Genomic DNA, 26,031 nt, shown 5'->3' with positions numbered 1-26,031 from the left:
AATGACAAATGGCAGGCTTCCTATTATTGAGAAGTGACAAAGCCAGGGTACCAGATGCAGCTGCTAATGTTAGTTGTTCTTGCATGCTTAAACAACATAGATCTGGGAAACTTCAGCTTAATGACAATGGTGCCACATTTGTAGTCGTTGGACAATCTAATCCCAGTGGTTTCACAAATGTTAAACAGTTCTGGTGGAACACGGATCAGTTTCCATGGTGTGGAACAGATATCCCCTAAATTTACTCTACAGCTAGGCACAAAAAGTAAAGAACAGAACCAACCCACAGCTTTCCCATAGCTGCTGAAACTATCTAGTAGGATCCAAAGGTCTACCACATCAAACAACTCTTAACAGGTCAAAAAGAAAAATGTAGGAGCTCTTTTCCCTACCAGTTTCCAGACAAAAATATGTCAGCCTCAACTAGAAATTAACCCAACCCATGCCAACTCAACCAAACTAGCAAGGATAGGCCTTGGTTTCATATGGTGAGTCTCACAATCCTTAAAAGACATCCTTAAAGTGCATCTACTGAGAGAGATTCAAGCAAAGGGAAGAAACAGGTGCCATTGACACCTCATACCAGAGTGGAATATAATAGCCAGTCATATGATGAGTAATTTTAATAAATAAATATCCAGTGAATCCTCAGATGCTCGTAAATGTTGCATTAACTTTGATAGGCAAAGATCCTATCCACCTTTTTTATCCTTCTCCTTTACTGCCACAAGCCTAATCACTTTTGCTCAGAAGTCTCAGAGACATAATTGGGACTTATTCCTTAGTGCAATTAGACTGCAGCCACATAGATTAAAAATCAGCAATACCCAGTTGAACTGGGACTATATTGACCCCAAATAGGGTTATTCAAATTCCTTTAAAAATCCACAAACCTTATTTATCTTCTCCATTCAGTCTCTTGCATCTCCCCATTTTTTTCATATGTGATATCTGGAGTCTGCATATGTCTGTTTTGAGATTCTGTTTATTTTATGCTAGTTTATGAAATTAAATGTTGTTAAAATGGTATGAGGAACTGAAAGTAAAACTTCACCTGCCTAAAATCACTGCACTTCTGCAAAAGAATAAGGACAGCACAGCCTAAGATTGTTGTTGTAGACTTTATATAAAATCATCATTAGGTCAGCCTTGTAGAACACTATTCAGACTCATACTTATGCATGGTGGGTTTTTTATATTATTCTTAATTACACCACTTATAGAGCTTTATGATTAAGTGGTCTATACTTTTTTCTAGATAAAATAAATACATTTAAGTCCCATGGTACGCATCTATATCCTCCTCTCATCCAGTCTCTATCACAGAACATGTCATGCCTCTCCATCACTGAAGGTTTTAAAGAAAAGTCTAGCTTCTTCTCTTCTTTAGGAAAGGATTTTCTTCTATGGGCTTGGTCAGAACAAATGACCCATGTGCTCCCTTCCATACCTCAATTTCCATAGCTCTGTTTTTCTTCACAGTGCCCAAATAAACGAAGATGTATTACATATAGACATAATTCAAAGGAGATCCCTCAACACAAGAAGTCATGCATGTACAATACCGGGCACGGTGCATCACCTACCTCGATCCACATACATGCTTCATTCAGACTACTGCTCTGTGATCTGTTGTTACCCAGAACAGAACAGTAGCATTCTGCTCATCTGATGCTGCTCTCTGCTGTATGGGTCAGAGGAAGGGACAAAGTGCTTCTCCAATGGAATGCAGTCCAAGCACGTCAAAGTGTCAGAGCAGTCAATAGCATGGACAGAAATGAAGTGCTGCTTGCCCTGCATGTACGCATGCTCACGTATGCAATTGTAAATGACACACAGTCAAGCTCACTGCCTCATCATCTGAAGCTGCCGAGGACTGCTTCCCCGCTCTCCCCCCCCCCCCATTGCTCGCATAAATGGATCGGCTTTGGATTCTTTCCATCTTGCTCCCATTTTGGTGGCCCCCTCCCTTTCACCCTCACAAAAGAGGCAAGACCTTCCCCAACCAATCAAAACACCACAGCCAGACTATCAGCTGTTGTCATAGCAACAAGCCTAGAAAGATCTCCAGTGCACGTGGTACAGAGAATAAGCAAGCAGAATTGGGAGAGAGATAGATGCTCTAAGCTGAGGAAGTCAGTTTTAAATTGGATAAATGTTTGCAAATACAGTATAGTGATGTGTGAGCATCAACAGAGACACATATTATGCCCACCCCAGCAACACTTAAAGTTGCCACTTTTGACTCCATGCTTTTCCAAACACCTGTAAACAGGTTTCTGCATGTGCATCACTTACTTGAACAGGAACCACACCCCATAAACTAATGCACATTAGATCTGCATCTGGTGCTACATTGCTTTCAATGGGATGGATTCTGATATTCATTCTATTGACCATCCTTGTGTATATTTTGACACAACTAGTTATGTATAAGTATATATTTTTAACCGAAGCTAGTGCAAACAAATCAGGGCAATAATCCTGGCAGAAAATTATGGGCATGATCCACATTACAGAGTGAGAAGTGAGTATGGAGGACAGGAAATCAGCAGTGAAGATGTAGTTGGGCATGGAGAATGCTGGCAAGAAAAGGGATTGGAGAATGCAGGGAATTTCTATCTTTTCCTCCCTTACTAAAGTCAGGAGTGTTGTAATGTAGCAGTGTTGTATGAGCATGAGCTCTGGGTTGGGAAACTGGGGGAAATCTTATTGGATGCCCCATGTGAAATGGGGATGATAGGGTTTTTTCCAGTTTGGTGAGCCCTTATCAGCCTTTGGGCCTCAATAAGAGATCCCACCTTGTAGGGTACTAATACCAGTGATGCTTTTTTCTGGACGTTACCAAACATACTGCTAGTCCAATTGTCACCACAGGGGTTTCTGCAGAACATCTTGCCCTGAAGAGAGAAGTAGTTATAGCTTCTTCTAAAGAAGCGGGTATCCTCTCCATTTTGTTGCAACATTTTTAAAATCAAAGCTATTGTTGTAATGATCTTTTGTAAAGTGCCTTGTGATGTCTGCCTGAAATTCCTTAAATGATTATCAAATTGTGGAAGAAGATCAATATGTAGCACTGGGAAATGCATTCAGACTAGTTAGAAGCTGTGACCTAGATTTCACAATAGCATCAATTCAGGCAATAGCTCTAACTGCTTTATATAAATAGAGAAGTGACAAATGGGAGATAAAAGAAGACATCCCCCAATTTCTTTTATCTCCAAAATGTAGCATTGCACTTTTTTAAAAATTAAAATTCCCAGCAGCAGTTTCTGGTGATTTAATGTTCTATTTATTTTTTGTTCTCATACCTTTACAATGAGCCTATTTCAGAATAATTCTCAATGAACCCTAACTGAATCTGATGAAGAACAAAAATATTTCTAGAGTTCTTCCACTTCACTTGCAATTTGTCTAGCATTGGCAATGTGCTGAACTGTCAACCTTTGTTAGGATTTTAAAAAATGATGTCAGATTGCATTAACACACACAGCCTTTGCATGGTCTGTGCTTTATGGTATTTCAAAAAAGAAAAGCACACAGGATGTGGTCAAAACCAGTTACTGCCCACGATGCTGTTCATATTTTGTATTAGACCATTACATCATCTTCCCTCCACAGTAAAATAGACTATTATTAACAACAAAAAAGTCCTCAAGCACAAGAACAAGTTGGAAACATGTTATCCAAGTATAAAATGTTGCTAAATTGAGTTGTACTATGAAAGGAAACAGCAAACAAATTAGATTGGTTTGTCCTTGTAGCCACAAAAGGTTGATTGATCTTGAAGTCAGTATTTTTCCTGTTTAGTTGCTCATTTATCTATCAGCATCTGCTTACAAAGTTCTGCTGCTCCATAAATATTAGTAATAAAAAAAACTCCTTAGACATAGGAAATATGGAGAAAGGTTTGATCTTTCCATTTTTCATTTTCAAAACTGATTACAAAAAGCAAGCCATTGTGAACACAGCAATACTATATAACAGATTCTAAATTTTAAATATAAGCGAACAGGACTATTGGAGAGATGGCATGAGTTACATACACACAAGTCTTAAACTTAAAACTATTAATTTTTGCTTCTTTGTAGGTCATTTAGCATAATTCTGTCAGGGTTTGAACATGAGAACCTAAATCAGAGACCTAGATATCTTTTCTATGGTAGGTGGGCTTATTGGCCACTGTTAAGTGTTCATGTCCAACCACAGTGCGGCCACATATTTCAGCAGGCAACATCTCAGCAACACAAGTGGCTTAATAACGGAAGTTTCCAACTTTTTTGGTGTGGCAACCCACAAGTCCAAATGTATGGAGAAGGAAATAGCTAAGGAGGTTTGTCTAATTAAAAGCGGTATATAAATTGTTCAACATACAGTAAATATATGTAGAAACCTCTTGCTCTCAGGTCCTGCTTGCAGACTTCCCATTCGGTCATCTGCTTGGCAACTATATGAACAAGATGCTGGACTAAATGAGCCACTGGCCTGATTCAGCAAGGCTCTTCCTTGGTTCATATATTGTGGTGAATGACCTAGATAGCTCTATCTGAAGAATGTGGGTGTTGTGGGGGTTCCAATATGAATTAGTGGCATAAGCCACCACTTATGGGATAAAGGTCTTGTCTGCTCATCACCCATGATCTTCCATATTATTATTTATATAAACTCTTCCTTTCTCTGTCCAACCAGTAACTGGTTGGGAATCTGGGCATCTCCGCACTTTCCTGCCTTGCAGTTCCTCCTATGCACCCCTCACTGTGGCCCTGGGATCCCCCTATATCCAAATGCACAAAGTGTGTGTGTGTTGTGGGAACTCCCCAGATCCCAGAAGTTGTCAACCAAGACATGCTTGAAAGAGACAAAAGCCACTCTCCTCCACAGAAAGAGCCGTACTAGTCACTCAAAACACCCTGTATGAGCCTGTTGTGGCAAACCATCATTTCGTCTGCAGCCAACCACCAGTTCCCAGCTGTATTTCAATGCTGTCCTGACACATGTTAGTGAATGTTGGAAATGCTCAAGTCCTACACTTTAGTGTTTGCTTACATGAGTCAGTACAGCATCACAATACGCCAACAACACAGTTTTAAGAGTGATCATCATACCAGTTAAGGAGTGAAAGCAGTAATTACTTTGGGTTTACTTATAAAGCCTGCTACCCTTTTGCACAGGCTTTGCAACCTGCAGGTTGGAAAATACTGGCTTAATACAATGTCTGAGCAAAGAAATTTGGAACATGTGCTTTATCTCTATTTTTAGCCAGTTACCAGGCAGCAGAAGAGGGAGAGGAAAGAAATTGCTCAATTAAATCAATTTTCCTAGATGGGTGCAAACAAACCCCTGAACTTCTCCCCTGAGAAGACAAAAAAAATTAAATACCGGTAGATATATCATTAAAACAAACAATAGCGTTCATTCCCTAGGCATCTATAAGGTTTACATGAAAGGTTATAATAAACCTAGCACTGCTGCAGAACCACTCCACACAAAATAAAAACAGTGTCGTTCCAGAGGCTACGTTTCTACAAATTTGCCTCCAGCTTATTATTTTATTTAGAATGAGCGCTGCTAGGAAGCCTCTTTCACTAACACCCCAAGGCAAGACTCTCTCTTTATAGCCTCACACCCCGCCCCCTCCCTCACGAGCCTCTCACGAGCAATGACGTCACACAGCGCGCGCAGGTGCCAACGGCCACCCCCGCAAAGTGCCCTACATAAGACACCAGAAAAGAAAACGCTTGCTGCCCGCGCGTGCGCCCTCTTCCCTCCAGCAGGGGAAGAGCCAAAACTCCGCATGCGCAGAGAAGACCGGACTCCGCAATGCATCTACTATTGAGGCCACACCCCCGACCTCCTTTTATAGCAGCGACGCGTATAAAGACGCTTTGGTGACGTAGGTACTGGCGGCAGTTTGAAACCTGAGGTCGCGTTGCTGTAATTGGTGATTATGGCGGCGTTGGCTGCCTTCGCCAAGCTCCCAGCAATCAACTCTGCCACTGTTTTGGTGCGTATTTATGAGACGGGGGGGGGGAGGGCGGCAACCGGGAGCGCAAACGGGCAGTTTCTTTTCGTTATTTCCCCGCTTGCTTTTGGCCGGGGTCCTGGTTGTTCTGACTTAGAAAAGTGAGCTCCCAAGCAATACGACGCCTTAAGGTTTTTTTAGCCCGCCTTCCGGCTTCTCATTGGTTCCCTTGCTGCTTTCCCGTTGGTTTTCTATTTTGCTTTTGTTGTTGTTGTTTAGCCATTTAGTCGTGTCCGACCCTTCGTGACCCCCTGGACCACAGCACGCCAGGCACTCCTGTCTTCCACTGCCTCCCGCAGTTTGGTCAAACTCATGCTGGTAGCTTCGAGAACACTATCCAACCATCTCGTCCTCTGTCGTCCCCTTCTGTCTGTCTTTCCCAACATCAGGGTCTTTTCCAGGGAGTCTTCTCTTCTCATGAGGTGGCCAAAATATTGGAGCCTCAGCTTCACGATCTGCCCTTCCAGTGAGCACTCAGGGATGGTTTCCGTGAGAATGGATAGGTTTGATCTTCTTGCTGTCCATGGGACTCTCAAGAGTCTCCTCCAGCACCATAATTCAAAAGCATCAATTCTTCAGCGATCAGCCTTCTTTATGGTCCAGCTCTCACTTCCATACATCACTACTGGGAAAGCCATAGCTTTAACTATACGGACTATTTTGCTTACTTCCATGCTTTGGTTCTCTACCGTCACTAAATGGTAGAGTGCTTCTGTTGGCTTAGCTGCTGAGCTGCTTTGGGTGGAGGGTTCGAGTCCCAGGCCATGTACAGAGTTCATTTGCCCTCTCATTTCCCCATCAGTTCTTTCCCCTCTTGAGCTAGAAGGAAGGATGGATGAAATTTGAGCCCCTTATTTTAATACGTCAGACATGGAGTTCCTTAGGCTTGGTGATGGGAGCCGCATCTGCTAAAGTTCTCCCATCCAGTGAAATGGTAAAGCTGAACCACTGTTGACTCGGGTAACTGAAGACCAGCCTTCGCCAACCTCGTGCCCTTCAGCTGCTTTGCACTACAACTCCCAGAAGGTCGGCGGTTCAAATCCCCATGACAGGGTGAGCTCCCATTGCTCTGTCCTAGCTCCTGCCAACCTTGCAGTTTGAAAGCACGCCAGTGCAAGCAGATAAATAGGTACCATTGTGGGGCAAAGGTAAACGGCATTTCCGTGCCCTCTGGTTTCCGTCATGGTGTTCTGTTGCTCCAGAAGCGGTTTAGTCATGCTAGCCACACGACCCAGAAAGCTGTCTGTTAACAAACACTGTCTCCCTCGGCCTGAAAGTGAGATGAGCACCGCAGCCCCATAGTCGTCATTGACTGGACTTAACCATCCAGGGGTCCTTTACCTTACAACTCCTATCATTCCTTGCCAGCAAAACTGCAGCCCAAAACTTCCTGAGGGTGTCAGATCCCGGAAGGCAGCTTAAGACAAACAGAGAGTTGGGCATAGGGCAGGGGTTGGCAAGGTTTATCTTGCCTGGGCTGGATTGGTCCCGCGGAGATTCCTCTGCGTGCGCCTGCGAATTCCTGCATCTGCGCAGACGGGATTTCCAGCGCCATGGAAGCAAGTACCCACACAGTGCTGCGCCGGTTTAGCACAGCGTGCAAGCAGGCAGCTCGGTTCAGGGGCGGCTCATGGGCCAGTCAAATGACCTCCGTGGGCTACTTCCGGCCCATGGGCCTTAGGTTGCTGACCTCTGGCATAGGGGCTGGACTTGAAAAATGAGGTGTGGAGGGAGATGGGGACTTTGGGGCAGGTAACTCGTTAATTGATCTCTTATTCATAATTCCTTTTTTTCTCAGCTATTAGCCAAATTTTATTTTTCTTTAATAGTTGGTGGGAACAAATGAAGATTTCCAAGAGCAGCTAGCAGAGACAATGCTTAAGGAAAAAGAAGATTTTAAAATAAATATGTAAGTGGTGAGAGAACTTAAATTTCTCTCAAATCTGGAAACTACCATTTGAAAGATACTAGTTTTTTGTTCTCCTTTCTGTTTTGAGGTTACTATGGAACACCATTGTTCTACGGTAGTGAACTGTTTTCTACTGCAAGGTTGTTATGATGGTGGAGAAAGTGTTATGTTCTAAAACAAGCAGAATCTTACAACCCATTAATGGTCCTTGCAATACTGAGTTCTTGATTTTATTTATACATGTAGCAAGGCTACAGGTTCGATTCGCATATAGGATGGCTGCACATTCCTGCATTGCAGGTGGTTGGACTAGATGATCCTCAGGGTCCCTTCCAATTTTACAATTCTATGTTTCTGTGTCTGTTTTCTGGGGCACAGTTCACTCTGGACTCGGCAGTGGTAGATACTCTCTTCAGTTTGGAGAGCCTAAAGTGTATAGCCTTCACTAATGTAATAGTGCTGTTGCATTGTTCAGCAGCTTGTAGAGTTAACACAGGCTTCCTTGGCCCTCCAGATTTTTTTTAGACTACAATTCCCATCATCCCTGACCACTGGTCCTGCTAGCTAGGGATCATGGGAGTTGTAGGCCAAAATCATCTGGAGGGCTGAGATTGAGGAAGCCTGAGTTAACATATTCAGACTTTAGAGAGAGCCATTTAAAACTGCAACTGGCTTGATCTCTTATGTTCAGTTAGATGTTCTATAAGATTTCAACCTTCCTGATTGAAGTGGTTTAGTTGAATGAATCTGTGTTTGTGATATCTGTTTCCCCCTTCCTATAAAGCTTTAGGTTAAATCTATCTGTTTTGTAGCCTTAACTAAAAATGCACCTTGGTTTCTTTCAGCCACTTGACAAGGTCTCTTCCTTTACCTGCAGAGAGAGATCACATCCGGCCTCGAATTGATCTGATTGTTTTTATGATTAATGTAAAAAGCAAATACAGGTATGTGTAGGAAAGATGGGTATGAAGGAAGTTCTTCTTTTAAAAATGTTAATGTCAGTGTGGCTAGAGTGTTGGGTATGGATGTGGCAAACAAAGACAGAGATGCCTTGATAGCCATGAAGCTCACAGATTAGTGTTGCACAACTTCTATATTTCAGCTTCAACTATCACACTGGGTGCTTTTTTATTTGTTTTTCAACCAGTTTTAAGGATATTGAATCTTCACTGCTACATGTAGATGCCAACTTTTTCCTTGGAAAAGTGTGCTTTCTGGTCATAGGTGGTATGTATAAAATACATTTCTTCTTCCACATTTTATTCTTCAAATGTTTTTCGCTAATTATTTAAAGCTTTTAAAGCATCATAGCTACAACTTTATTGTGTAGCTGATGCATTGCCCCAAATGTAACAGGATTCCATCTGAATTTTGCTGTTGACATTGTTTTCTTCCTCTTCAGTCCTCAAAATGGTGCACTCCTGCTTCGTTATTAAGAGATGACTTGAACCATTTTTTAAAATACAAGTTTGATCTTCTGTAGTGGGTCCGATATCCAAATTGTGGTCTACATCCACTAAAAGACTAATGTTACACAATTATACTAGAAAGCATTGGCTTTAATGTTTGAAGGTGGTTTTTTTTAAAAAAAATATTTTTGGTATTTGAATGCACACTGAAAATAAATATGCATAAATCACAAGAAAAATACTGTTGTATCAGGAAAAACAGGACTGAACATATATTTCTTTTTGTTCTCTTTCATAGCATGTGAAATGAATCAAATCAGTGTGGACGTGGACACTGTCTTGAAGCTGGCAGATTGTTACTGCAGCCCTGTTCTATTCTGTGAACTGAAAGTAAGAATTCTTGGGGGTTTTGCTGTGTGATTTATTTTTTTACTGTAGTGTGAACCAATACTGCAAATTTGTATCTTATCCGGGCTTGTACACTTGTTCCATTCTCAGCTACTGTGGCCATTGGCACCGGCCATGACTAAAAGGACGTGGAGAGAGGTATGGGTCTGGAAAACCTAGAATGATAAACAAGAGAGATAAACAGCTAATTGTCAACGTTGTTTGACCAGGGGTCCACAGTTCCTTACTCACTGAGCTAAAATTGTGGTCATCGGGTGTTTCTTTTGTCCTAAGTATGTACTGTGTGCCTGGGTCAAGGAAGCACCCCACCAACCTTTCTGCAAAAAGCATGCCAGAGAGCTTGCTAATTTGTTCTATGGTCCTTGGCAACATATCAGTCAAACAACATCTGCCCCCTCCCCCCCAATCCTAGGAGAAGACGGGTGGATCACCGGACAACTGCTAGGATGGTCCCGTCCATTTCTTCAGCTCCAATGTTGGGGAAAGGCAGGATGCTGCTTTAATCCAGTTATCCTTTAATTCCTTCCTTTCTTGCTCTCAGTTATGGTTGTGTTAGCAAACCAGGTCTCAAATACAGGCATGTTTGCACTCACCACTTTTAGGTGGGACATGGCTCATCTCTTCTTGCTTGGTTTAGAACTCCCATCTGTTGTAGAACTGGAGTTGATGCTTGTTTTATTTACCTGTGACATTGTTCAGATACTTTCTGTATTGCAGTCTACCTCCTTTTGACTTCTAGCACACTGGGACAACTCCAGGCTAAGTATAAGTGGGGTAGTCCTATCTTTTAGGTTTGGTTTTAGTGACCTTTTGGTTTTTATCAGTTATATGAAGCAAATGTATATTGATGACTGTTTCTGTCTCAGCATCGGCCTTAGCTTCCTTACAACTATTAGATTTCTCTCTCTCCCTCTTTTAGTGTGAGAGTACCAGGATTTCCACAGCTCGACAGCTGCTCCGGATGCTGCAAATATGTGCTGGTCACGTGTCAGGAGTTTCTGCACTCTCCTTCAGTTCGTTAATGGGAAGTTACATTGATTACTCCAGTATCATGGAATAAAGTTTTCTATTTTTCACTTATCAGTGATTTCTGGGTGAACTAAAAAACTAAAAATGATGCCACATGTCATTTATAGTTAATAATGATACGTGCGTGTGTTTGTGTGTGTTTCAGAAATAAAGTTTAAATAATAAATAATACTGAATAGAAGACAGGGGCACTAGAAGCAGAGATTACATAGCTTCAAAATAGCCAAATTGGTCCAAGGACTGAAAAGCCACCTTTTGGGCTTTCTAGATAGGCATCTTTGGTTTATCCAGTATGTCTGTATGGCCTTGTGAGGGGTTTCCAATACTCTGTGTTTGGAAACTAGTCAGACAGTCAAATGGCCAGCAGGTCAACGTGGAAAGGCAGTTAAATGTAAATCTATGTTGTGCTTCCAGAACTAATTGATGGGACAAGGCTTTTAATTCCAGAAATTCAGCTGCAGGTTGGCAACTACAGTTAAGTGGAAGAATTGCCTCTGAATTCTAATACAAGCATAAAATGGTGCAAGTGTCTCTTACATGCCTGTGCATTTATGCTGGTGTCTAGTGGACTCTTAGCAATTATGCTTTGTTGAGTAAAGCAGAGCCTTAATGACAATCTGCGCAAAAAGAGGATGGGTAACTTGACCAGCCCTAGAACATTAATGGCCTTTTTGATGGATAGGCACACAGAGTCCAGTCAGATTGTAAAACACATCTGTTGTTTGTGCTAGTTAAAAATAGGTCTCCAGAATATAGTACTGACAGCAAAGTAGGTCATATCAGTCTAGTATCAGAGTATGGGTAGAATGAGCATGAAGAGACATGTTATGTTGAACATTGAGTAGTTGGGAAGAAGCTGCAAATAGCACAGCTCTTTTTACTATAGTACTCCTGTCCCTTCCCCGATGGGTTAGTTTTCCTACCCAAGTTCTGAGATTAATTATCCTTATTATGGATAGTTTTAGAAACATTGCTACTTCAGTGGCAAATGAAGGCTTGCCTTTTTGTTCTTGAGAGCAGGATGGTGTGCAACATATGCTTACATATGTGGTGTGTATGAAAAGGTAAACATTACTATATTACGGTCTTGATTGTGGAAAATATTTGTAGGTTAAATTCATGCAATATGGAAAATAGAGACTACTTTATTTATTATTGCTGCATTTTGATATCACCATACTTGGTCTGGAGAACAGCTGAAGGGAAGCAAGAACTATTTCAAATGTAATTAATTTCATACATGATATACATCTGCACAGCTATAGAGAAAAATGTAAATCGTGTGACCAAGTGGCCCTGAAATGCAAGAGGCTGCCTGTGCTGTTTCCTTGTACTGTATGTAGCTAGTGTTTTTTCCTTTGTGATTCCTTGCAGTTGTCAGTGTAACCACAAGATGGTAGCAAGACCTTTGTTAAATACCAATCATGCTCAGAAGCTTTAGGGCTAGGCTAAGCTTCCTGCTACTTATAAAACCACTGTATGTGTTGGGTATCGGATCCAGGAAACAGAATTCCTAAATACAGCATTAAAGAGCAGTTCACAAATAAATGTTTAAAGTTACAATTTCCATTTTGCTTTTATTTCACTGCTGGCTTGAATGGTACAAAAGCCATGGCAGCTAATTGGGTTTGGTCAATTATCAGTGCTAATTGGTAATTTGCTGTTATCACACTTATATCTAAAAGGAAAATCCCATCTACTTCTTGTTAAAATGCCAAACGATTCTATCTGATTGATGGAAGCAGTAAGGTATTTGACTTGTTTACCACATCTCTTTAAATGAACCTTTTCTCATGATGGATGGTAACTTACACAAAGATTAAACAGCTGATGACAGCTTTTTGGCCTGACATGTTCCATATATTTTTCTTTAGGAATTGCAGCAACAAGCTTAAAGGTCACTACACTACATCAAGTACTATGCCATCAGCAGTTCAGCCATAAATATGGGCACTACTGGTCTAGGTTTGCCTTCATGGTTTGTAATGTGTAAGGAGCCTACATGAGGCAAGCTCTTTAAATAAAATCTTTAATCACTAGTTCAATAAATTTTGTGCCTCTATACTATAGTAAGAGGTAAGAGCATCACATTCCTGCCTTGCTTTTCAAATCTAGAATGTAGGCTTAGGTTAGTGGCGCTGTGGATTAAGCCACAGAGCCTAGGGCTTGCCGATCGGAAGGTCAGCGGTTCGAATCCCTGCTATGGCGTGAGCTCTCGTTGCTTGGTCCCTGCTCCTGCCAACCTAGCAGTTTGAAAGCATGTCAAAGTGCAAGTAGATAAATAGGAAATGGCGTTTCCATGCGCTGCTCTGGTTCGCCAGAAGTGGCTTATTCATGCTGGCCACATGACCCGGAAGCTGTACGCCTGCTCCCTTGGCCAACAAAGCGAGATGAGCGCCACAACCCCAGAGTCGGTCACGACTGGACCTAATGGTCAGGGGTCCCTTTACCTTTACTGTTTAAGGCTTGAATGGACTCCAAGAAGAAGAGGAGGAGGTGTTTGGATTTGATATCCTGCTTTATCACTACCCGAAGGAGTCTCAAAGTGGCTAACGTACTCCTTTCCCTTCCTCCCCCACAACAAACACTCTGAGGTGAGTGGGGCTGCGAGACTTCAAAGAAGTGTGACTAGCCCAAGGTCACCCAGCAGCTGCATGTGGAAGAGCGGAGACGCGAACCCGGTTCCCCAGATTATGAGACTACTGCTCTTAACCACTACACCACACTTCCCAAGCTTTTATTTGACATTTATTTTTAAAAGCTGCTGCTTTTACTTCTGGACCAGTTCCCATTTCTAACAGATTTATATTGTTTGCTTCTCTTCTGAAAATGGAAATTCTACTTTCCTGAACTAGAACATATCCGGGAGGTCTCCACCCCACCCCAGCTGAGTGAGAACCTGAGTGAGAACCAGGGAACTCTTTTCTTGATTCAACATGAAACCCTAGATTGCGAAGGCAATCTATTGTTTGGGTGTCCATCTAGCACCTGACCACTAATGGGGCCCTCACCAAGGTGTCTAGATAAGGATGGATATGAGCAACTCTGGAGATGAGCTGCCACCGCCATCAGTATCTTCATGAAAATCCTTGGTGTCACCAAGAGGCTTAAGGGTAAAACTCGGTACTGGTAGAGGTTGTTGTAGAAAGCACCAGTGACGGGCTGAGAGCACCATGGAGATATGCCTCAGAAAGGTCTGTGGAGGCCATCCAGTCTCCCTTTCTTAGTGCCTCTGATGAACCACATGGTCTCCATTTAGAAATGATTTGTTTTCTTGTACTATTACTGTTTTTTATTTTGTTTATTACCTTCTCTTCACCCTAAGGTCACAGGGCAGGTTACAACATTTAAAACTATTATTAAACACTAGTTTTGCCACTTTAGGTCCAAAATAACCCAAATGGCCCTGTGCTTCTGAGACGCTAAGAAAAAGAATTATTAGACCCCAGACCTCTCTTGAGGGGGGAACAGATGCTATTGCATTTATCTTCACTAGGTGTTGAATAGCCCTCATGTAATTTGGATGCTTCACAAATTGCCATGATCAAGGGGTAGGGACATAATGATAACGAAGCATGCTCTCAAATTGAATTGCATACACCTCATTCAGCATCAGATGTTTTCTCCCTGACTGGACTAATCATGGTCAGGTGGAAGAAGACTTCTGGCCACCCTTATGGAATCAGGAGGCTTTGAAATTTGAGGGTCTAGACAAAGGTAAGAGAGAAGCCTTGCCTTGGGCTAAGAAAGAAGGCTCTAAGGGTTGGAAGTCTTCCTTTTTTGGTCAACCCTGCCCAACAATTTTCTCCAGCGATTTTTCTTCATTCAGACCTTGTTGGGGGAGGCAGGAAAAGAGTGGTGGTCAAAGAGTGGGACACACACACATACCCAGCACCTGTTAGAGAGGAAGAATCAGCTGAGGCTGTCCCATCACCAGTGAATTGCAGAATCCTATGTGCCTTAGGATAAAACTTCAAGAGAAAAGACAATGTTGCTCCTCGGACAACAACCCCTCTTCCACTACAACTTTAGATTGTGACTGGTTCAAATCAGACAGTTCTCCCCACTTGTACTGAGGGACCCCCAGACATGTGGATGCCAATGTCAGCATTGCCTGCTCCTGAGTAATGGCAACAGAAGCAGACCTTTTAGCCCTCTAGTCTAGAACTTTTGGAGGACAGCTGGTCTCTAGAGTAAGAAGATAATGAGACATGAACCAAAGGGAGAATCCTCTACCCCTCCCAAGAGCTAGAACTGCAAGAATTCACTCCTGTGGTGCTTGGAATCCTTGTGAGAAGAATTTGTGCACTTTGCTGTGCACTTACATTGACTATTGTGCTCAGACCATGATAAGGATATTTCCTTAGATATAAATTTCTTAAGAAAGAAGCAGGGGAAAAGGCAGGAGGTTGAAAGAAAGAGGATACCTGTTGCTGCCACTGTAGACACTGGGAGAAGCTGAGATCACATGCCCATGAAAGCCAATTGTATCTGCAACAGAATCATTTTGAGTCAGATGTTTCATCATCCCCTGAGAGGTGAAGGGCCGCCTCTGTCATTTCAGCAGGGGTAGCCATTAATCCTGTCCCACAAAAGCACAGAAGAAATTGGTGGGAATCTTGGTAATGAGTACTCATGCCAACAAAGGAACCCCCTCAACCAGACACGCTGTGTGGTTATGAAAGGCAAATGAAATAGACAGAACTAGCAGGTGAAAAATGCGGTGTAGGGGAGATGTACAAGAGAATTATGTAGCAAATTACACCTCTGCAATGGCACACTGAAGACCCTGTAGGAAAGGACCTGGCCACCTTTTGGCAGTCCCACTTAATAGAGTAAGTGTGAGACCCCAATGCAGCCTTGCTCCACACCAGCTCTGAATGGGCAGGGGTCCCAAAGGATTTATGTAATGCACTTAGCACCCCTGTACAGAGAGTAGGAATGGCCAGCTATAGATGAGAAAAGGAACACCTACATTCCAGGTGCTGAACTCCCTTTCAAAGGCAGTCTTGCTTGAGATGGTGAGTGTGGGACTTGCCAAATCCAGCAACAAGCCCTAGACCTGGCTCAAATGGGGTCCCCACTTGCTTGAGTAATTATGGGCCCATTGCTGAGAAAAAAGAAAGTGCTATGAGCTCTTAGTAATGGCAGGTCCACTCAATGCAGTAGTGCACGAATGGCCACATGCAAAGTGCCCAGGGATCAGTCAGTCAGGGTTAGAAGAAACCTTCCCCCAGCCTCCAAGTGCTGGGAAAAGAACCACAAGAACAGGGAAAACCCCAGCACAAATGGGGAAATACAAAGATATCTTTTTAAGTCCTTTTGCTGACTGAGATAGGTGGGGAAACACAAACCCACACAAAAACACCTCATAACTTAAAGGGAAGAGGATACAAAGTCACAAAACAGTTCAAAAAGTTGGAGATTTTAGAGCAAAACAGAGACCCAACCTTTCATGCTTGAACCGTGGGAAGGATGGTAGGGCAACTCCTCACCCTGGAGGAGGAGGCAAAAGTCTTTGAAGATCCTGCCTGTTGTGTCCAGAGGGAGGTGGCATCTTATTGAGAGAACATCTTCCAACTCAATCTGGTAAATACTGGGTTCTCTTCATGGCCTGTGTTGTTGGTATTTTTTTTTCCATTGTTGCTATCATTGCTGTTTTTTATATTCTAGAACAGGGGTCAGCAAACTTTTTCAGAAGGAGGCCGTTCCACTGTCCCTCAGACCTTGTGGGGGGCCGGACTATATTTTGAAGGGGGGAAAAAGGAACGAATTCCTATGCCCCACAAGTAACTCAGAGATGCATTTTAAATAAAAGCACACATTCTGCTCATGTAAAAACACGCTGACCATCCATGGGCCGGATTTAGAAGGCGATTGGGCCAGATCCGGCCCCTGAGCCTTAGTTTGCCTACCCACGTTAGAAGATATGGGATAAAGCACAGCTACTGAAATTGTGCTCCCCGCCTCCCAGAAAAAAAGGTTATTTAGGTCAAGTTGACATGAAGCAAGTATCCTGATTTTTAAAAAAGGGTTTAATCACTAGAACAGTCACATTATGATTCCACTGTTAAAAGCACATGGGCAGGGTTATTATGCAAGAGCACGTGTGAAATTTTAAAATCTGAATAGCTAGCTTGTACTTCATGCCTTGGTATAGTAGCAATCCATTAGAGACTTAGTGGCCGGTCCTAATGGCTTTATTAATAAGTAAGTCGCACAGAATTCAGCAGGACTTTCATCTTGGTAGGACTGCAAGCATATGTATACTTATCACTGGAATTTTCTTAGGGTTAGAACTGGACTGTAAGTGTGCTTGAGATTATAACCCAAAAGAGAAATGTAAAAATACACTGATAATATATATTCTACTTGATATTCTGTACAATGCTGATGCTTACATCTTGTCTTCATCGCAGGGCCTAAAATGGTGAACATTAACTATATCGGGCATGACTAACCTCTTTCAGGCTGAGGACCATTTTGATTCATGGTTAAGAGTGGGTATGGATAATTATTTGATCTTCTTTGTGTGTGTGTTTCTTAAAAGGGCAAATTTGGGTTGGGGTCACAATCATTTTTGCATCACAGAATCAGAATAGGGAACCCACAAGAGCGTTCTTTTTTAAAACAACAACAACAAAACCACCTATTTTTTAAAATTGATGAGCATTTTACACAAAAAACATTTTGGTGTCACGGTGGGAGACCCATAGCAGCAATCAAAGTAAGAAATATTCCCCTCCCCCCATATTTGTGAATGCAGTCTGTAGGTAAACCACCCTTGTCAACATAATGTATGGCCAACTGATTGTCCATGGTTGATTGCTTAGTTCCCAGTGAAAATGCCACTTTTCACAGAAGCATAGTGTTTCCTATGGGGCTTTTGAACCATGTGTTGGAATCTGTGTTCGACCGAGCTGATAAAGCTCATCTTCCTCCACCTGAGTCCTTCAGAATCGCCCTCCGACGTGATTAACAACCTGAGCCTCTGATAAGGCTCCAGGCACATCCCCCATTCAGCAGAGAATCAAAACAGCACGCGGAAGTGATGAGATAGGTATGAGCTACATGCTAGGTTTTATTACTAAGCTACGCAGACAGAAAGAAATATACATCCTCTCTCTGTGAGAGCAGAGAGCAACTGAAAAACAAAGGAACAGGAAACCAGTAACATCACATCCGTCTCCTGTCTTCCGTGAGACTTCCAATAGCCTGGAATGTTTCTGGAATGTAAACAGAGTCTTGTGACTCCAAGAGCACTGCACAGTGGCAACACACAGAAACTAACACCACGCACCCCTAAGCCAGAATCCTGGGAATAGCAGTGACTTATTTCAAAGTGCTGCTGCTTTCAACCTAGGAGTGCCTTTCTATGAGAAAGCTCCCTAGTGCTGATTGACAGCTGCAATATTGCTGTTGGAAGAACCATAGCTCAGGATAGTACACATGTTTAGCAAGCAAACGGTCTCATCCCCAGCATCTCCAGAAATGGCTGGGAAAGACTCTGAACCCCTGGGGTGATGCATTTTGACATTATGGGGTAGACAATACTGAGCTAGAGGGACTCACAATGTCCCTTATGTACCGCCTTGTAACAGCAAAATGACCTTAAGGGTAAAATAAGACTACAGGAAGTTAGCATGCAGAGAAGCCAGCCTATTGACCCATGCTGAGGGAGATTTCAGTTTCTCTCTACCCTTCCTTCTATTTCCATAGCATGGAACTGCCAAGTCACTAGGTGGGTGGAAATTTATAGGCAGCAACTTCACCAGGTAGAGCAGTAATCCAAACTAAAGCAGTCTTCTGAGATGTGACACATAGCCCAGAAAGGGAAAGGGGAACAAGGAAGAAAGGCCTCCTTCTCTCTGGCAAACCTGCTAAACTCTGTACCAAAACCAGCAAGAGGGGAGGGGTGGGGGAGCTGCAAAATGAGCAAACTCTGAGCCTTAGTAACAGCCAGCATTTCTCCCACTGAGTGATATAGCAGACTGGGGAAGAGCATCCTAGGGGAGCTGGCTGGAAATCGTGTTACTAAAGCTGTTTAAAACTTGACTCGACAAGAGCCCTGGAGAACAATATGTAGAGAATAATTCTGCACATTAGCCAGAGGTGATTGCGCATGGGAAACAAACATGACCTACTCTGCTAGACCGTGTCTTTTCCCATCTCTTAATTCCTTTGATTTTTATGCCGCTCGACATAATAGCACTGGGTACTTAGTCACCTCCTTCCCAAGAGTGCAGGGAAGATTAATTAGCCAATGTCCATGCAATGCTTTGAAGATGAAAAATGCTAGATTCAGGCAATGCTCTTTCTGTTGAACTTGCTGGAGGACAGAAGCATGTTCCAAGTGCTTCTGTTCTGTCGGGTTTCGCATGCTGAATTTCAAATGCAGGGAGGAAGGAACAAAATAATCAGTGGCCAGACTAGGAAAGCATTATAAGGAAGAATTAATTTATGGCGGTTTGTGTCTAAGTATTATCCTGCACAGGGAGTTCTGTTCATGGACAGAACAGAAGCAAAGGGACAAAGGCATTGCATGATATTTCTAAAATGATGTGAAATCAGTACACTCCCTATTTTGGATGCCAGTCTCAAAGTACAATCACGATTAATGGCACACATCCTGCAGGCAGTTGGTACATTACTGAGTGCAGAGAGGTGGAAGTAGGAAGCCCTTAATGAAATCCATGATGGGGTCACCCCACACTGACCAACTTTAGTCAAATTGTGTGTGTGTCCCTCATAAGCTTCGCAAAACAGCATCTAATGGTGCCCTACCCCCTCTGGTAAGTTGAGCACTGCCTGCCAGTTCAGCTGTGTGCATGGAAAGGGATCAGCATGGAGTTCATTGAAGGACACAGGCAAAAGCCACCTTAGAGCCTGCTCCAGTCAAATTTCCCTTCCCTACACCCCACAGGTCTGTCTACCACCAATGTCTTGAAATGTGTGATATAAATAATTGTAATAAACAGAACCTTTCCCCCAGCTTTCCCTTGGGTATGCATACACTGCTGCATTCTGGCCATCTCTTTACAATGGAAGAGCTATGCATATGTCTGCCCAACGTCTCTCTAGAGCCCCAGCCTGCAATTTACTTATGCGAGAACGCCAGCAATGTGCAAAATGCTGAGAAGAGGGATACCTGAATTAACAGGGAGACAGACAGATGTCCCCTGTTATGCATAATGTGGCTGGCATAAGCACCGTGCAGTGAGATAAGGAGACAGAGAAGGTGCAGCTATACCAGGGTTTGTATACAAAGTTTGCAACAACAACAAAAAGGTTGGGGTGGGGGGAATTCCTGCTCTATTCATGAAGTAGCATTTTCATTGTAGGAAAAAGAGAAGTTTGATAGGAACCGGAAACTTATTTAGATGGTTGGCATGCTTTAAGGCTCTTTTAAAAAACGCAACCCAATTCTGCTCTATTTATACTGTCTGCTTAAAGCGTCCCTGACAGGATGGGTGAAAAATGTGCTGCTCTTAAACGAAAGACGGATTCAAAACCAGGTCAGTAACAAATACCTGCATCTCAACTCAGGGCAAGTTTGGCTTCTTTCCAAAACAGATCCTAGATAGATTAAGGGCAGATCCACACTACACAATGAAAGCATATTCAGTGTGCATTTGAAGCACGTTCTTTCCCTCAAAGAATCCTAGGAGCTGTCGTTTCCTACCATTTCTAGCACCTTTAACAAACTACAATTCCCAGGACTCTGGGAGAAGTCATGTGCTTTAAATTGAATTTAAAGGTGCAGTGTGGATTTACCCTAAAGATCAGCTCACACTGTCTTGTTTATGGATGGTCCTTTCTTCCCAGCCGATTTGTGCATTGTGCAGCTGGGAGTTGTTGTACACTTGGTGTAAGCGCAATCATGCATTGACTCTTTGATTCATGTTGTGGAATGTAAAGCCACTGATATTCCAAGCCGGGTGCAAGATCCTTGTGAACTTTCCTTAATAGAGGAAGATGCACACTACTGTGTGAAAATTGTGTAACTCGGATTAGTTTTTCCAAGTGCACGATACAGGGCTTGCTGTACTCTAATGTTTGTGCATCCAAAACTCTTGTTGTGACTTCCGGGGGCGGCGCGAACGGCAATGGCGGTCCTCTTCTAACCGGGAAGAGGAGGCTCCGCAGACACCGGGTCGTCCGCTACGGCGAAGCGGAGACCCACTCTGGAAAACCACAGGCGGCAAGAGCCTGTGGCCTTGAGGCTCGGTGGGCGCCAAAAGCGACCCTCCAAACATCAAAGGAACCCCGTAAGGGGCTCCGGAGCGTGGAGGGGGGTGGCGGCGCTGTGAGCCGTTTCGCAATCTGCGGAGCGAAGCCGCGCTGCTGCTGCCGGTGAGCGCTGATCCCTTTTCCTGTGAAATTTGGATCCGGAATTAAAACCAACCTATTCGTGAGTAAAGACTGAATCACTTTAAATTAGAGACTAAAAGTTGAACTAAAAGATTTGAACTTGGCTGAGAGCGGAGAGACGTGGAAACAGGAAGTCCGTCTTCCGCTGCCACTGAACTTGAAAAAGCAAAGAGCTGGAGGAGTGGAGGCTGAAAAAAGAACTTTTAACCTTACTGATCTAAGCATCCACTGAACCTGTAATCTAAAGTAAAGACTTTAAGTTAATGATTTGGAATCACCATTTGTATTTGACTTTCCTTCTTTTATTGGATTACAATTAAAAGGTGAAACCCAGGGTCCGGAGCTGCCTGAGCTTTGAGAGACTGAGCTGTCAGTACTGCAGATTTGGATACTGTATATTGGAACTTGCAACAATCTGAGGGTATTTAGACCTTCTAACTTGAAACATTTTCTTGGAGACCAGAAAGCACTGTTTGTAACAAAGTGATTATTAATATCAACTCTGCTAAATACTTGTACTTGAAGGTTCTTGGACATTAAATTAGACTCTGAAAGACATTTTAGGCTCCCTCTAGAGGATTGGATTAAAACAGTGACTTTACATTTACTTTCGATTCCCTGGCTGTTTGCTTTCGCTGGGCCTTTCTATTCCCATGGGAATAACTCAGTGTGACCTTGACTGATAGATAACGTTGGAATGAGTGGCACAAGAAGAAGAGGAAGAGTTAGACAAACAACTTTGACAACTCTAACCTCAGCCCCACAGACACGTAGATCATCTGTACCTACTTTGCCTTCAGAAGTAGAAGAAGTTGCCTCGTCACAGGCAAAAGAGGGAGAAATAGAGCAGTTACAATTGGAAGATATGGCCTCAGGAGCATCTGCTTCTATTTTAGATAAAATTTTTGAAAAATTGGAAGCTTTGGACAAGAAAGCAGATGAGCAAACAGCAAAGATTGACCAAAATACAGAATGCTTAAATAAATTAACTGGACAAGTGGCACAGAACACACAGGCAATTGGACAGTTGACGGAGGCCACAGCAGAAAATCGGAAATTGGCTGAGGATACCAGACAAAAATTAGAAAATTTAGAACAAGAGGTAAGACCACTCACCAAACAAGTTGGGGAACATCAGATTTATCTTTCTATGATAGAACTGCGAAATCGTGAGAATAATTTGAGGATTAGGTCGCTACAAGAGGCAGAAGAAGGAAATTTAGCTGAGTTCTTAACCAAAGAATTCTCCAAGTTCTGGAATTTGGAGGAAAAGGACTTCAAAATTGTGTCAGCTTTCAGACTTGGAAGATTTATAAAGAAGGAGAGGCCCAGAGACTGTCTGATAACATTGAGATCAAAGGAGGAAAGGGACAAGATTTTGGGCCTACACTACGGAAAGTCACTGGACATTTTGGACAGAAGAACTGAAATTTACAAAGATATTCCTAGACAACTGTTGGACCTTAGAGCCGCCTATTCTGAACTTGCCAAATTATTAAGGAGCAACGCAATTGCATTTAGGTGGGAATTCCCCCAAGGAATATCCTTTACCTTTAGAGGGAGAAAGGTCAAAATTAGAACATCGGAAGAGAGAGACAAATTTCTGTCTTCATACGGAGAGGACCTTCAAAAAGGAATTGAACTACCTCCTGAGCCTGGGGCAACGCCAGTACCAGCACCAGCACCTGTGGAACCTGAAGATCCTGTGAACAAGATACCACCCCTGGAAAAATAACCAGATTAATTCAGGATGTCTCTGCAACTGTTGAGCTGGAATATAAATGGCTGTAACATTCCGGAAAAAAGGAAGAAAATATTTCATATATTAAAAAAAGAACAATTGGACATTATTTGCCTACAGGAAACACATGTGACAAGGCTCCACAGAAAAGTGTTAATAAATAAAAGATTGGGCCAGGAATTTATATCTTCGGACAAAGTCAAGAAGAGAGGTGTGGTGATATATGCAAAAGAGAGCCTGTCACCTAAATTCTTATTTAAAGATGAACATGGAAGAATTTTGGCTATTGAGATACAACACCAAGGAGAGAAATTGTTGATATTAGGAATCTATGCACCTAACGAAGGGAAATCGGAATTCTACAAGAAGTTGCATGAGACTATGCTGGATTATCTGGACTACAACAACATCATAATGATGGGAGATATGAATGGGGTCGTATCAACTAACATGGACAAGTCACAAAGTCAAAATGTCACAAAAGACGGCAGACTACCTAAAACTTTTTTTGAAATGACAGACAATATGGACTTGATCGACATCTGGAGGACAAAGAACCCACTAGGAAGAGAGGGAACATTCTTTTCTGAAGCCCAACTGACCTGGACAAGAATCGACCAAATATGGATATCTAGAGGCCTGGCACCTAAGGCCAGAAAAGTGGAAATTTGCCCAAAGACCTGCTCCGACCATAACGCAGTTAAGATGGATATGACACTACTACCAACCGGATCCTTTAGATGGAAGATGAATGACAATTTGTTCAGAGATCAGGAAATTATCAAGAAGGCCCAAAAAGTTCTGAAGGATTACTTTGAGATAAATATGAACACTAAGGTGGAAAAAAGAATCGTCTGGGACGCAAGTAAAGCTGTAAATGAGGGGATTCTTGATACAACAGAATGCCGTAAAGAAAAGGATACAAAATGAGAAAAAAGATAAGATCCTGGATAAAATAAAAGAATTAGAGAAGAAGTTAAGATCAAATCCGAAGTCACAGCCAACTCTGAGAGAAATTAAACTTTACCAAACACAATATTCTAAATTGATAAATCAGGAAATAGAATGGAAGGTTAAATTAATGAAACAAAAAACGTTTGAGTCGGCGAATAAATGTGGAAAACTGCTAGCTTGGCAGTTGAAGAGGAGACAAAGATTAAATACGGTAACAAACTTAGAGGTTGAAGGAAAAAACATTCAGAATCCTGTGGACATTAGAAAGTGTTTCCAGAGATACTTCAAAAAATTATACACCCAAGGGCCGCAAGACGAAGTTGAGATTAAACAATTTTTGGCAAAAAATGGACTATCCAAATTGTCACAAGAAAATAGGACAATCCTGAATTCTAAAATAACACGACAGGAGATTGAACAAGCCATTCAGAACATGCAACTGGGCAAATCTCCAGGGCCAGATGGGCTGACCTCCAAGTACTATAAGACATTAAAAGACTACTTGATACAACCTTTGATGGAGGTCAGCAATGAAATTTTGGAGGGAAAGAGGGCACCGGAGTCGTGGAAGGAAGCGTTTATCACATTAATACCAAAGACGGAAGCTGAAAAGACACAACTTAAGAACTATCGTCCCATCTCCCTTTTAAATGTGGATTACAAAATATTTGCAGACATTTTGGCAAGTAGACTTAAAAAAGTTTTAAATGAAGTAATCCATAAGGACCAGGCAGGCTTTCTCCCAGGTAGACATTTGTTTGCTAATACAAGGAACATTATTGACATTTTGGAACTTTTGCAAACAGATATAAATACAAAAGCAGTTTTAATTTTTATAGACGCGGAGAAGGCCTTTGACAACATCTCCTGGAAATTTATGATGGGAAATTTAAAAGGGATGGGAGTGGGACGGGGTTTTGAGAATGGGATTGAGGCGATATATTCAGAGCAGAAAGCGAAACTGATAGTTAATAATGTGGTTACAGAAGAGTTTAAAATTGAAAAAGGAACACGACAAGGTTGCCCTATCTCCCCTTTGTTATTCATTTCGGTTCTGGAAGTGCTATTGAATATGATTAGAGGGGACCGGTTGGTGGAAGGAATTCAGGTCGGACAGAAACAATATAAACTAAAAGCTTTTGCAGATGACCTGGTTTTGACTTTGCAGGAGCCAGAGTCTAGTACGAAAAGAGTATTACAACTGATTAATGATTTTGGTCGGGTGGCTGGATTTAAATTAAATAAACAGAAAACCAAGGTTTTGGGGAAAAATTTGACAGATACAGAGTCATAACGGTTTCAGAAAGAGACAGAACTTAATGTGGTTAAAAAAGTAAAATACCTAGGGGTAAACATAACAGCAAAAAATCTAAGTCTTTTTAAGGATAATTATGAAAAATGCTGGGCAGAAATTAAGAGAGACTTGGATAGTTGGTCAAAATTGAAACTTTCTTTGTTGGGCCGAATTGCTGCTATCAAGATGAATGTATTGCCAAAGATGTTGTTTTTGTTTCAAACACTTCAGGTTTTGGACAAGACGGAGTGCTTTCAGAAGTGGCAGAGAGATATCTCTAAGTTTGTCTGGCAGGGCAAAAAGCCCAGAATTAAGTTTAAGATATTAACTGATGCGAAAGAAAGAGGGGGCTTTGCCCTGCCAGATCTAAAGTTGTATTATGAGGCCGCAGCGTTCTGCTGGCTAAAAGACTGGCTACTTCTTGAGGACACTGACGTGTTGGATTTGGAAGGGTTTAACAATGCTTTTGGATGGCATGCATATTTATGGTATGACAAGGTTAAAGCAAATAAGGCCTTTAAGAACCATATTGTCAGAAAATCACTGTTTAATGTCTGGTTAAAATATAAAGACTTGCTGGAAAATAAAACTCCAAGGTGGCTTTCACCTTTGGAAGCTAAGGCCCGAAAAAGACCCAATATGGAGGCTAAATGGCCTAAATATTGGGAAATACTAGAAAAAAATGGAGACAATTGGAAACTGCAGAGCTTGGAGAAAATGAAGGATAAAGTGCGAGACTGGTTACATTACGCTCAGATTAAAGAAGTCTTTAAAAATGACAAGAAATTAGGGTTCCAGGTGGAGAAATCGAAACTAGAAACAGAATTGTTAGAACCAAAGATTAAGGTACTTTCAAGGATGTATAACTTGCTGTTAAAATGGAATACACAAGAA

The 26,031-nt window shown here is 42.2% G+C and overlaps 1 protein-coding gene and 1 long non-coding RNA gene across 3 annotated transcripts in view; one reads left to right on the top strand and one right to left on the bottom strand.

Annotated features, from left to right (window-relative positions):
- Window positions 1-5,702: 5,702 nt before the first annotated feature.
- Window positions 5,703-12,340, top strand: CENPM (centromere protein M). 2 transcript variants are annotated; one of them, XM_080971951.1, is made up of 6 exons: window positions 5,703-6,004; window positions 7,852-7,931; window positions 8,777-8,875; window positions 9,034-9,158; window positions 9,639-9,730; window positions 10,668-12,340. In XM_080971951.1, exons 1-6 carry the CDS (start codon window positions 5,948-5,950, stop codon window positions 10,806-10,808), a joined length of 594 nt encoding a protein of 197 aa, XP_080828077.1. In that variant the 5' UTR covers window positions 5,703-5,947; the 3' UTR covers window positions 10,809-12,340. The 2 variants fall into 2 exon arrangements, with proteins under 2 accessions (XP_080828077.1, XP_080828078.1); XM_080971952.1 differs by having other exon boundaries at window positions 5,705-6,004; window positions 9,079-9,158.
- The window catches only part of LOC308457778, a 31,067-nt gene continuing 14,774 nt past the window's right edge, over window positions 9,739-26,031 (bottom strand). The window contains exons 3-4 of the long non-coding RNA XR_013977108.1: window positions 15,205-15,268; window positions 9,739-9,903 (exon numbers count right to left, since the gene is read on the bottom strand). This is a non-coding gene — a long non-coding RNA (uncharacterized lncRNA). The remainder of the gene's footprint in view (window positions 9,904-15,204; window positions 15,269-26,031) is intronic.

This window comes from Podarcis pityusensis, assembly GCF_964106645.2.
Source record: "Podarcis pityusensis genome assembly, chromosome: 10".
NCBI classification, from domain to species: domain Eukaryota; kingdom Metazoa; phylum Chordata; class Lepidosauria; order Squamata; family Lacertidae; genus Podarcis; species Podarcis pityusensis.
This window is presented reverse-complemented; position numbering and strand designations above follow the sequence as displayed.

Coding starts and splice junctions, on each gene's coding strand:
- CENPM (XM_080971951.1), top strand. CDS start 5,948: ATGGCGGCGTTGGCTGCCTTCGCCAAGCTCCCAGCAATCAACTCTGCC. Junction 7,932..8,776: donor GAAGATTTTAAAATAAATAT/GTAAGTGGTGAG, acceptor GGTTTCTTTCAG/CCACTTGACAAGGTCTCTTC. Junction 9,731..10,667: donor TTCTATTCTGTGAACTGAAA/GTAAGAATTCTT, acceptor TCCCTCTTTTAG/TGTGAGAGTACCAGGATTTC.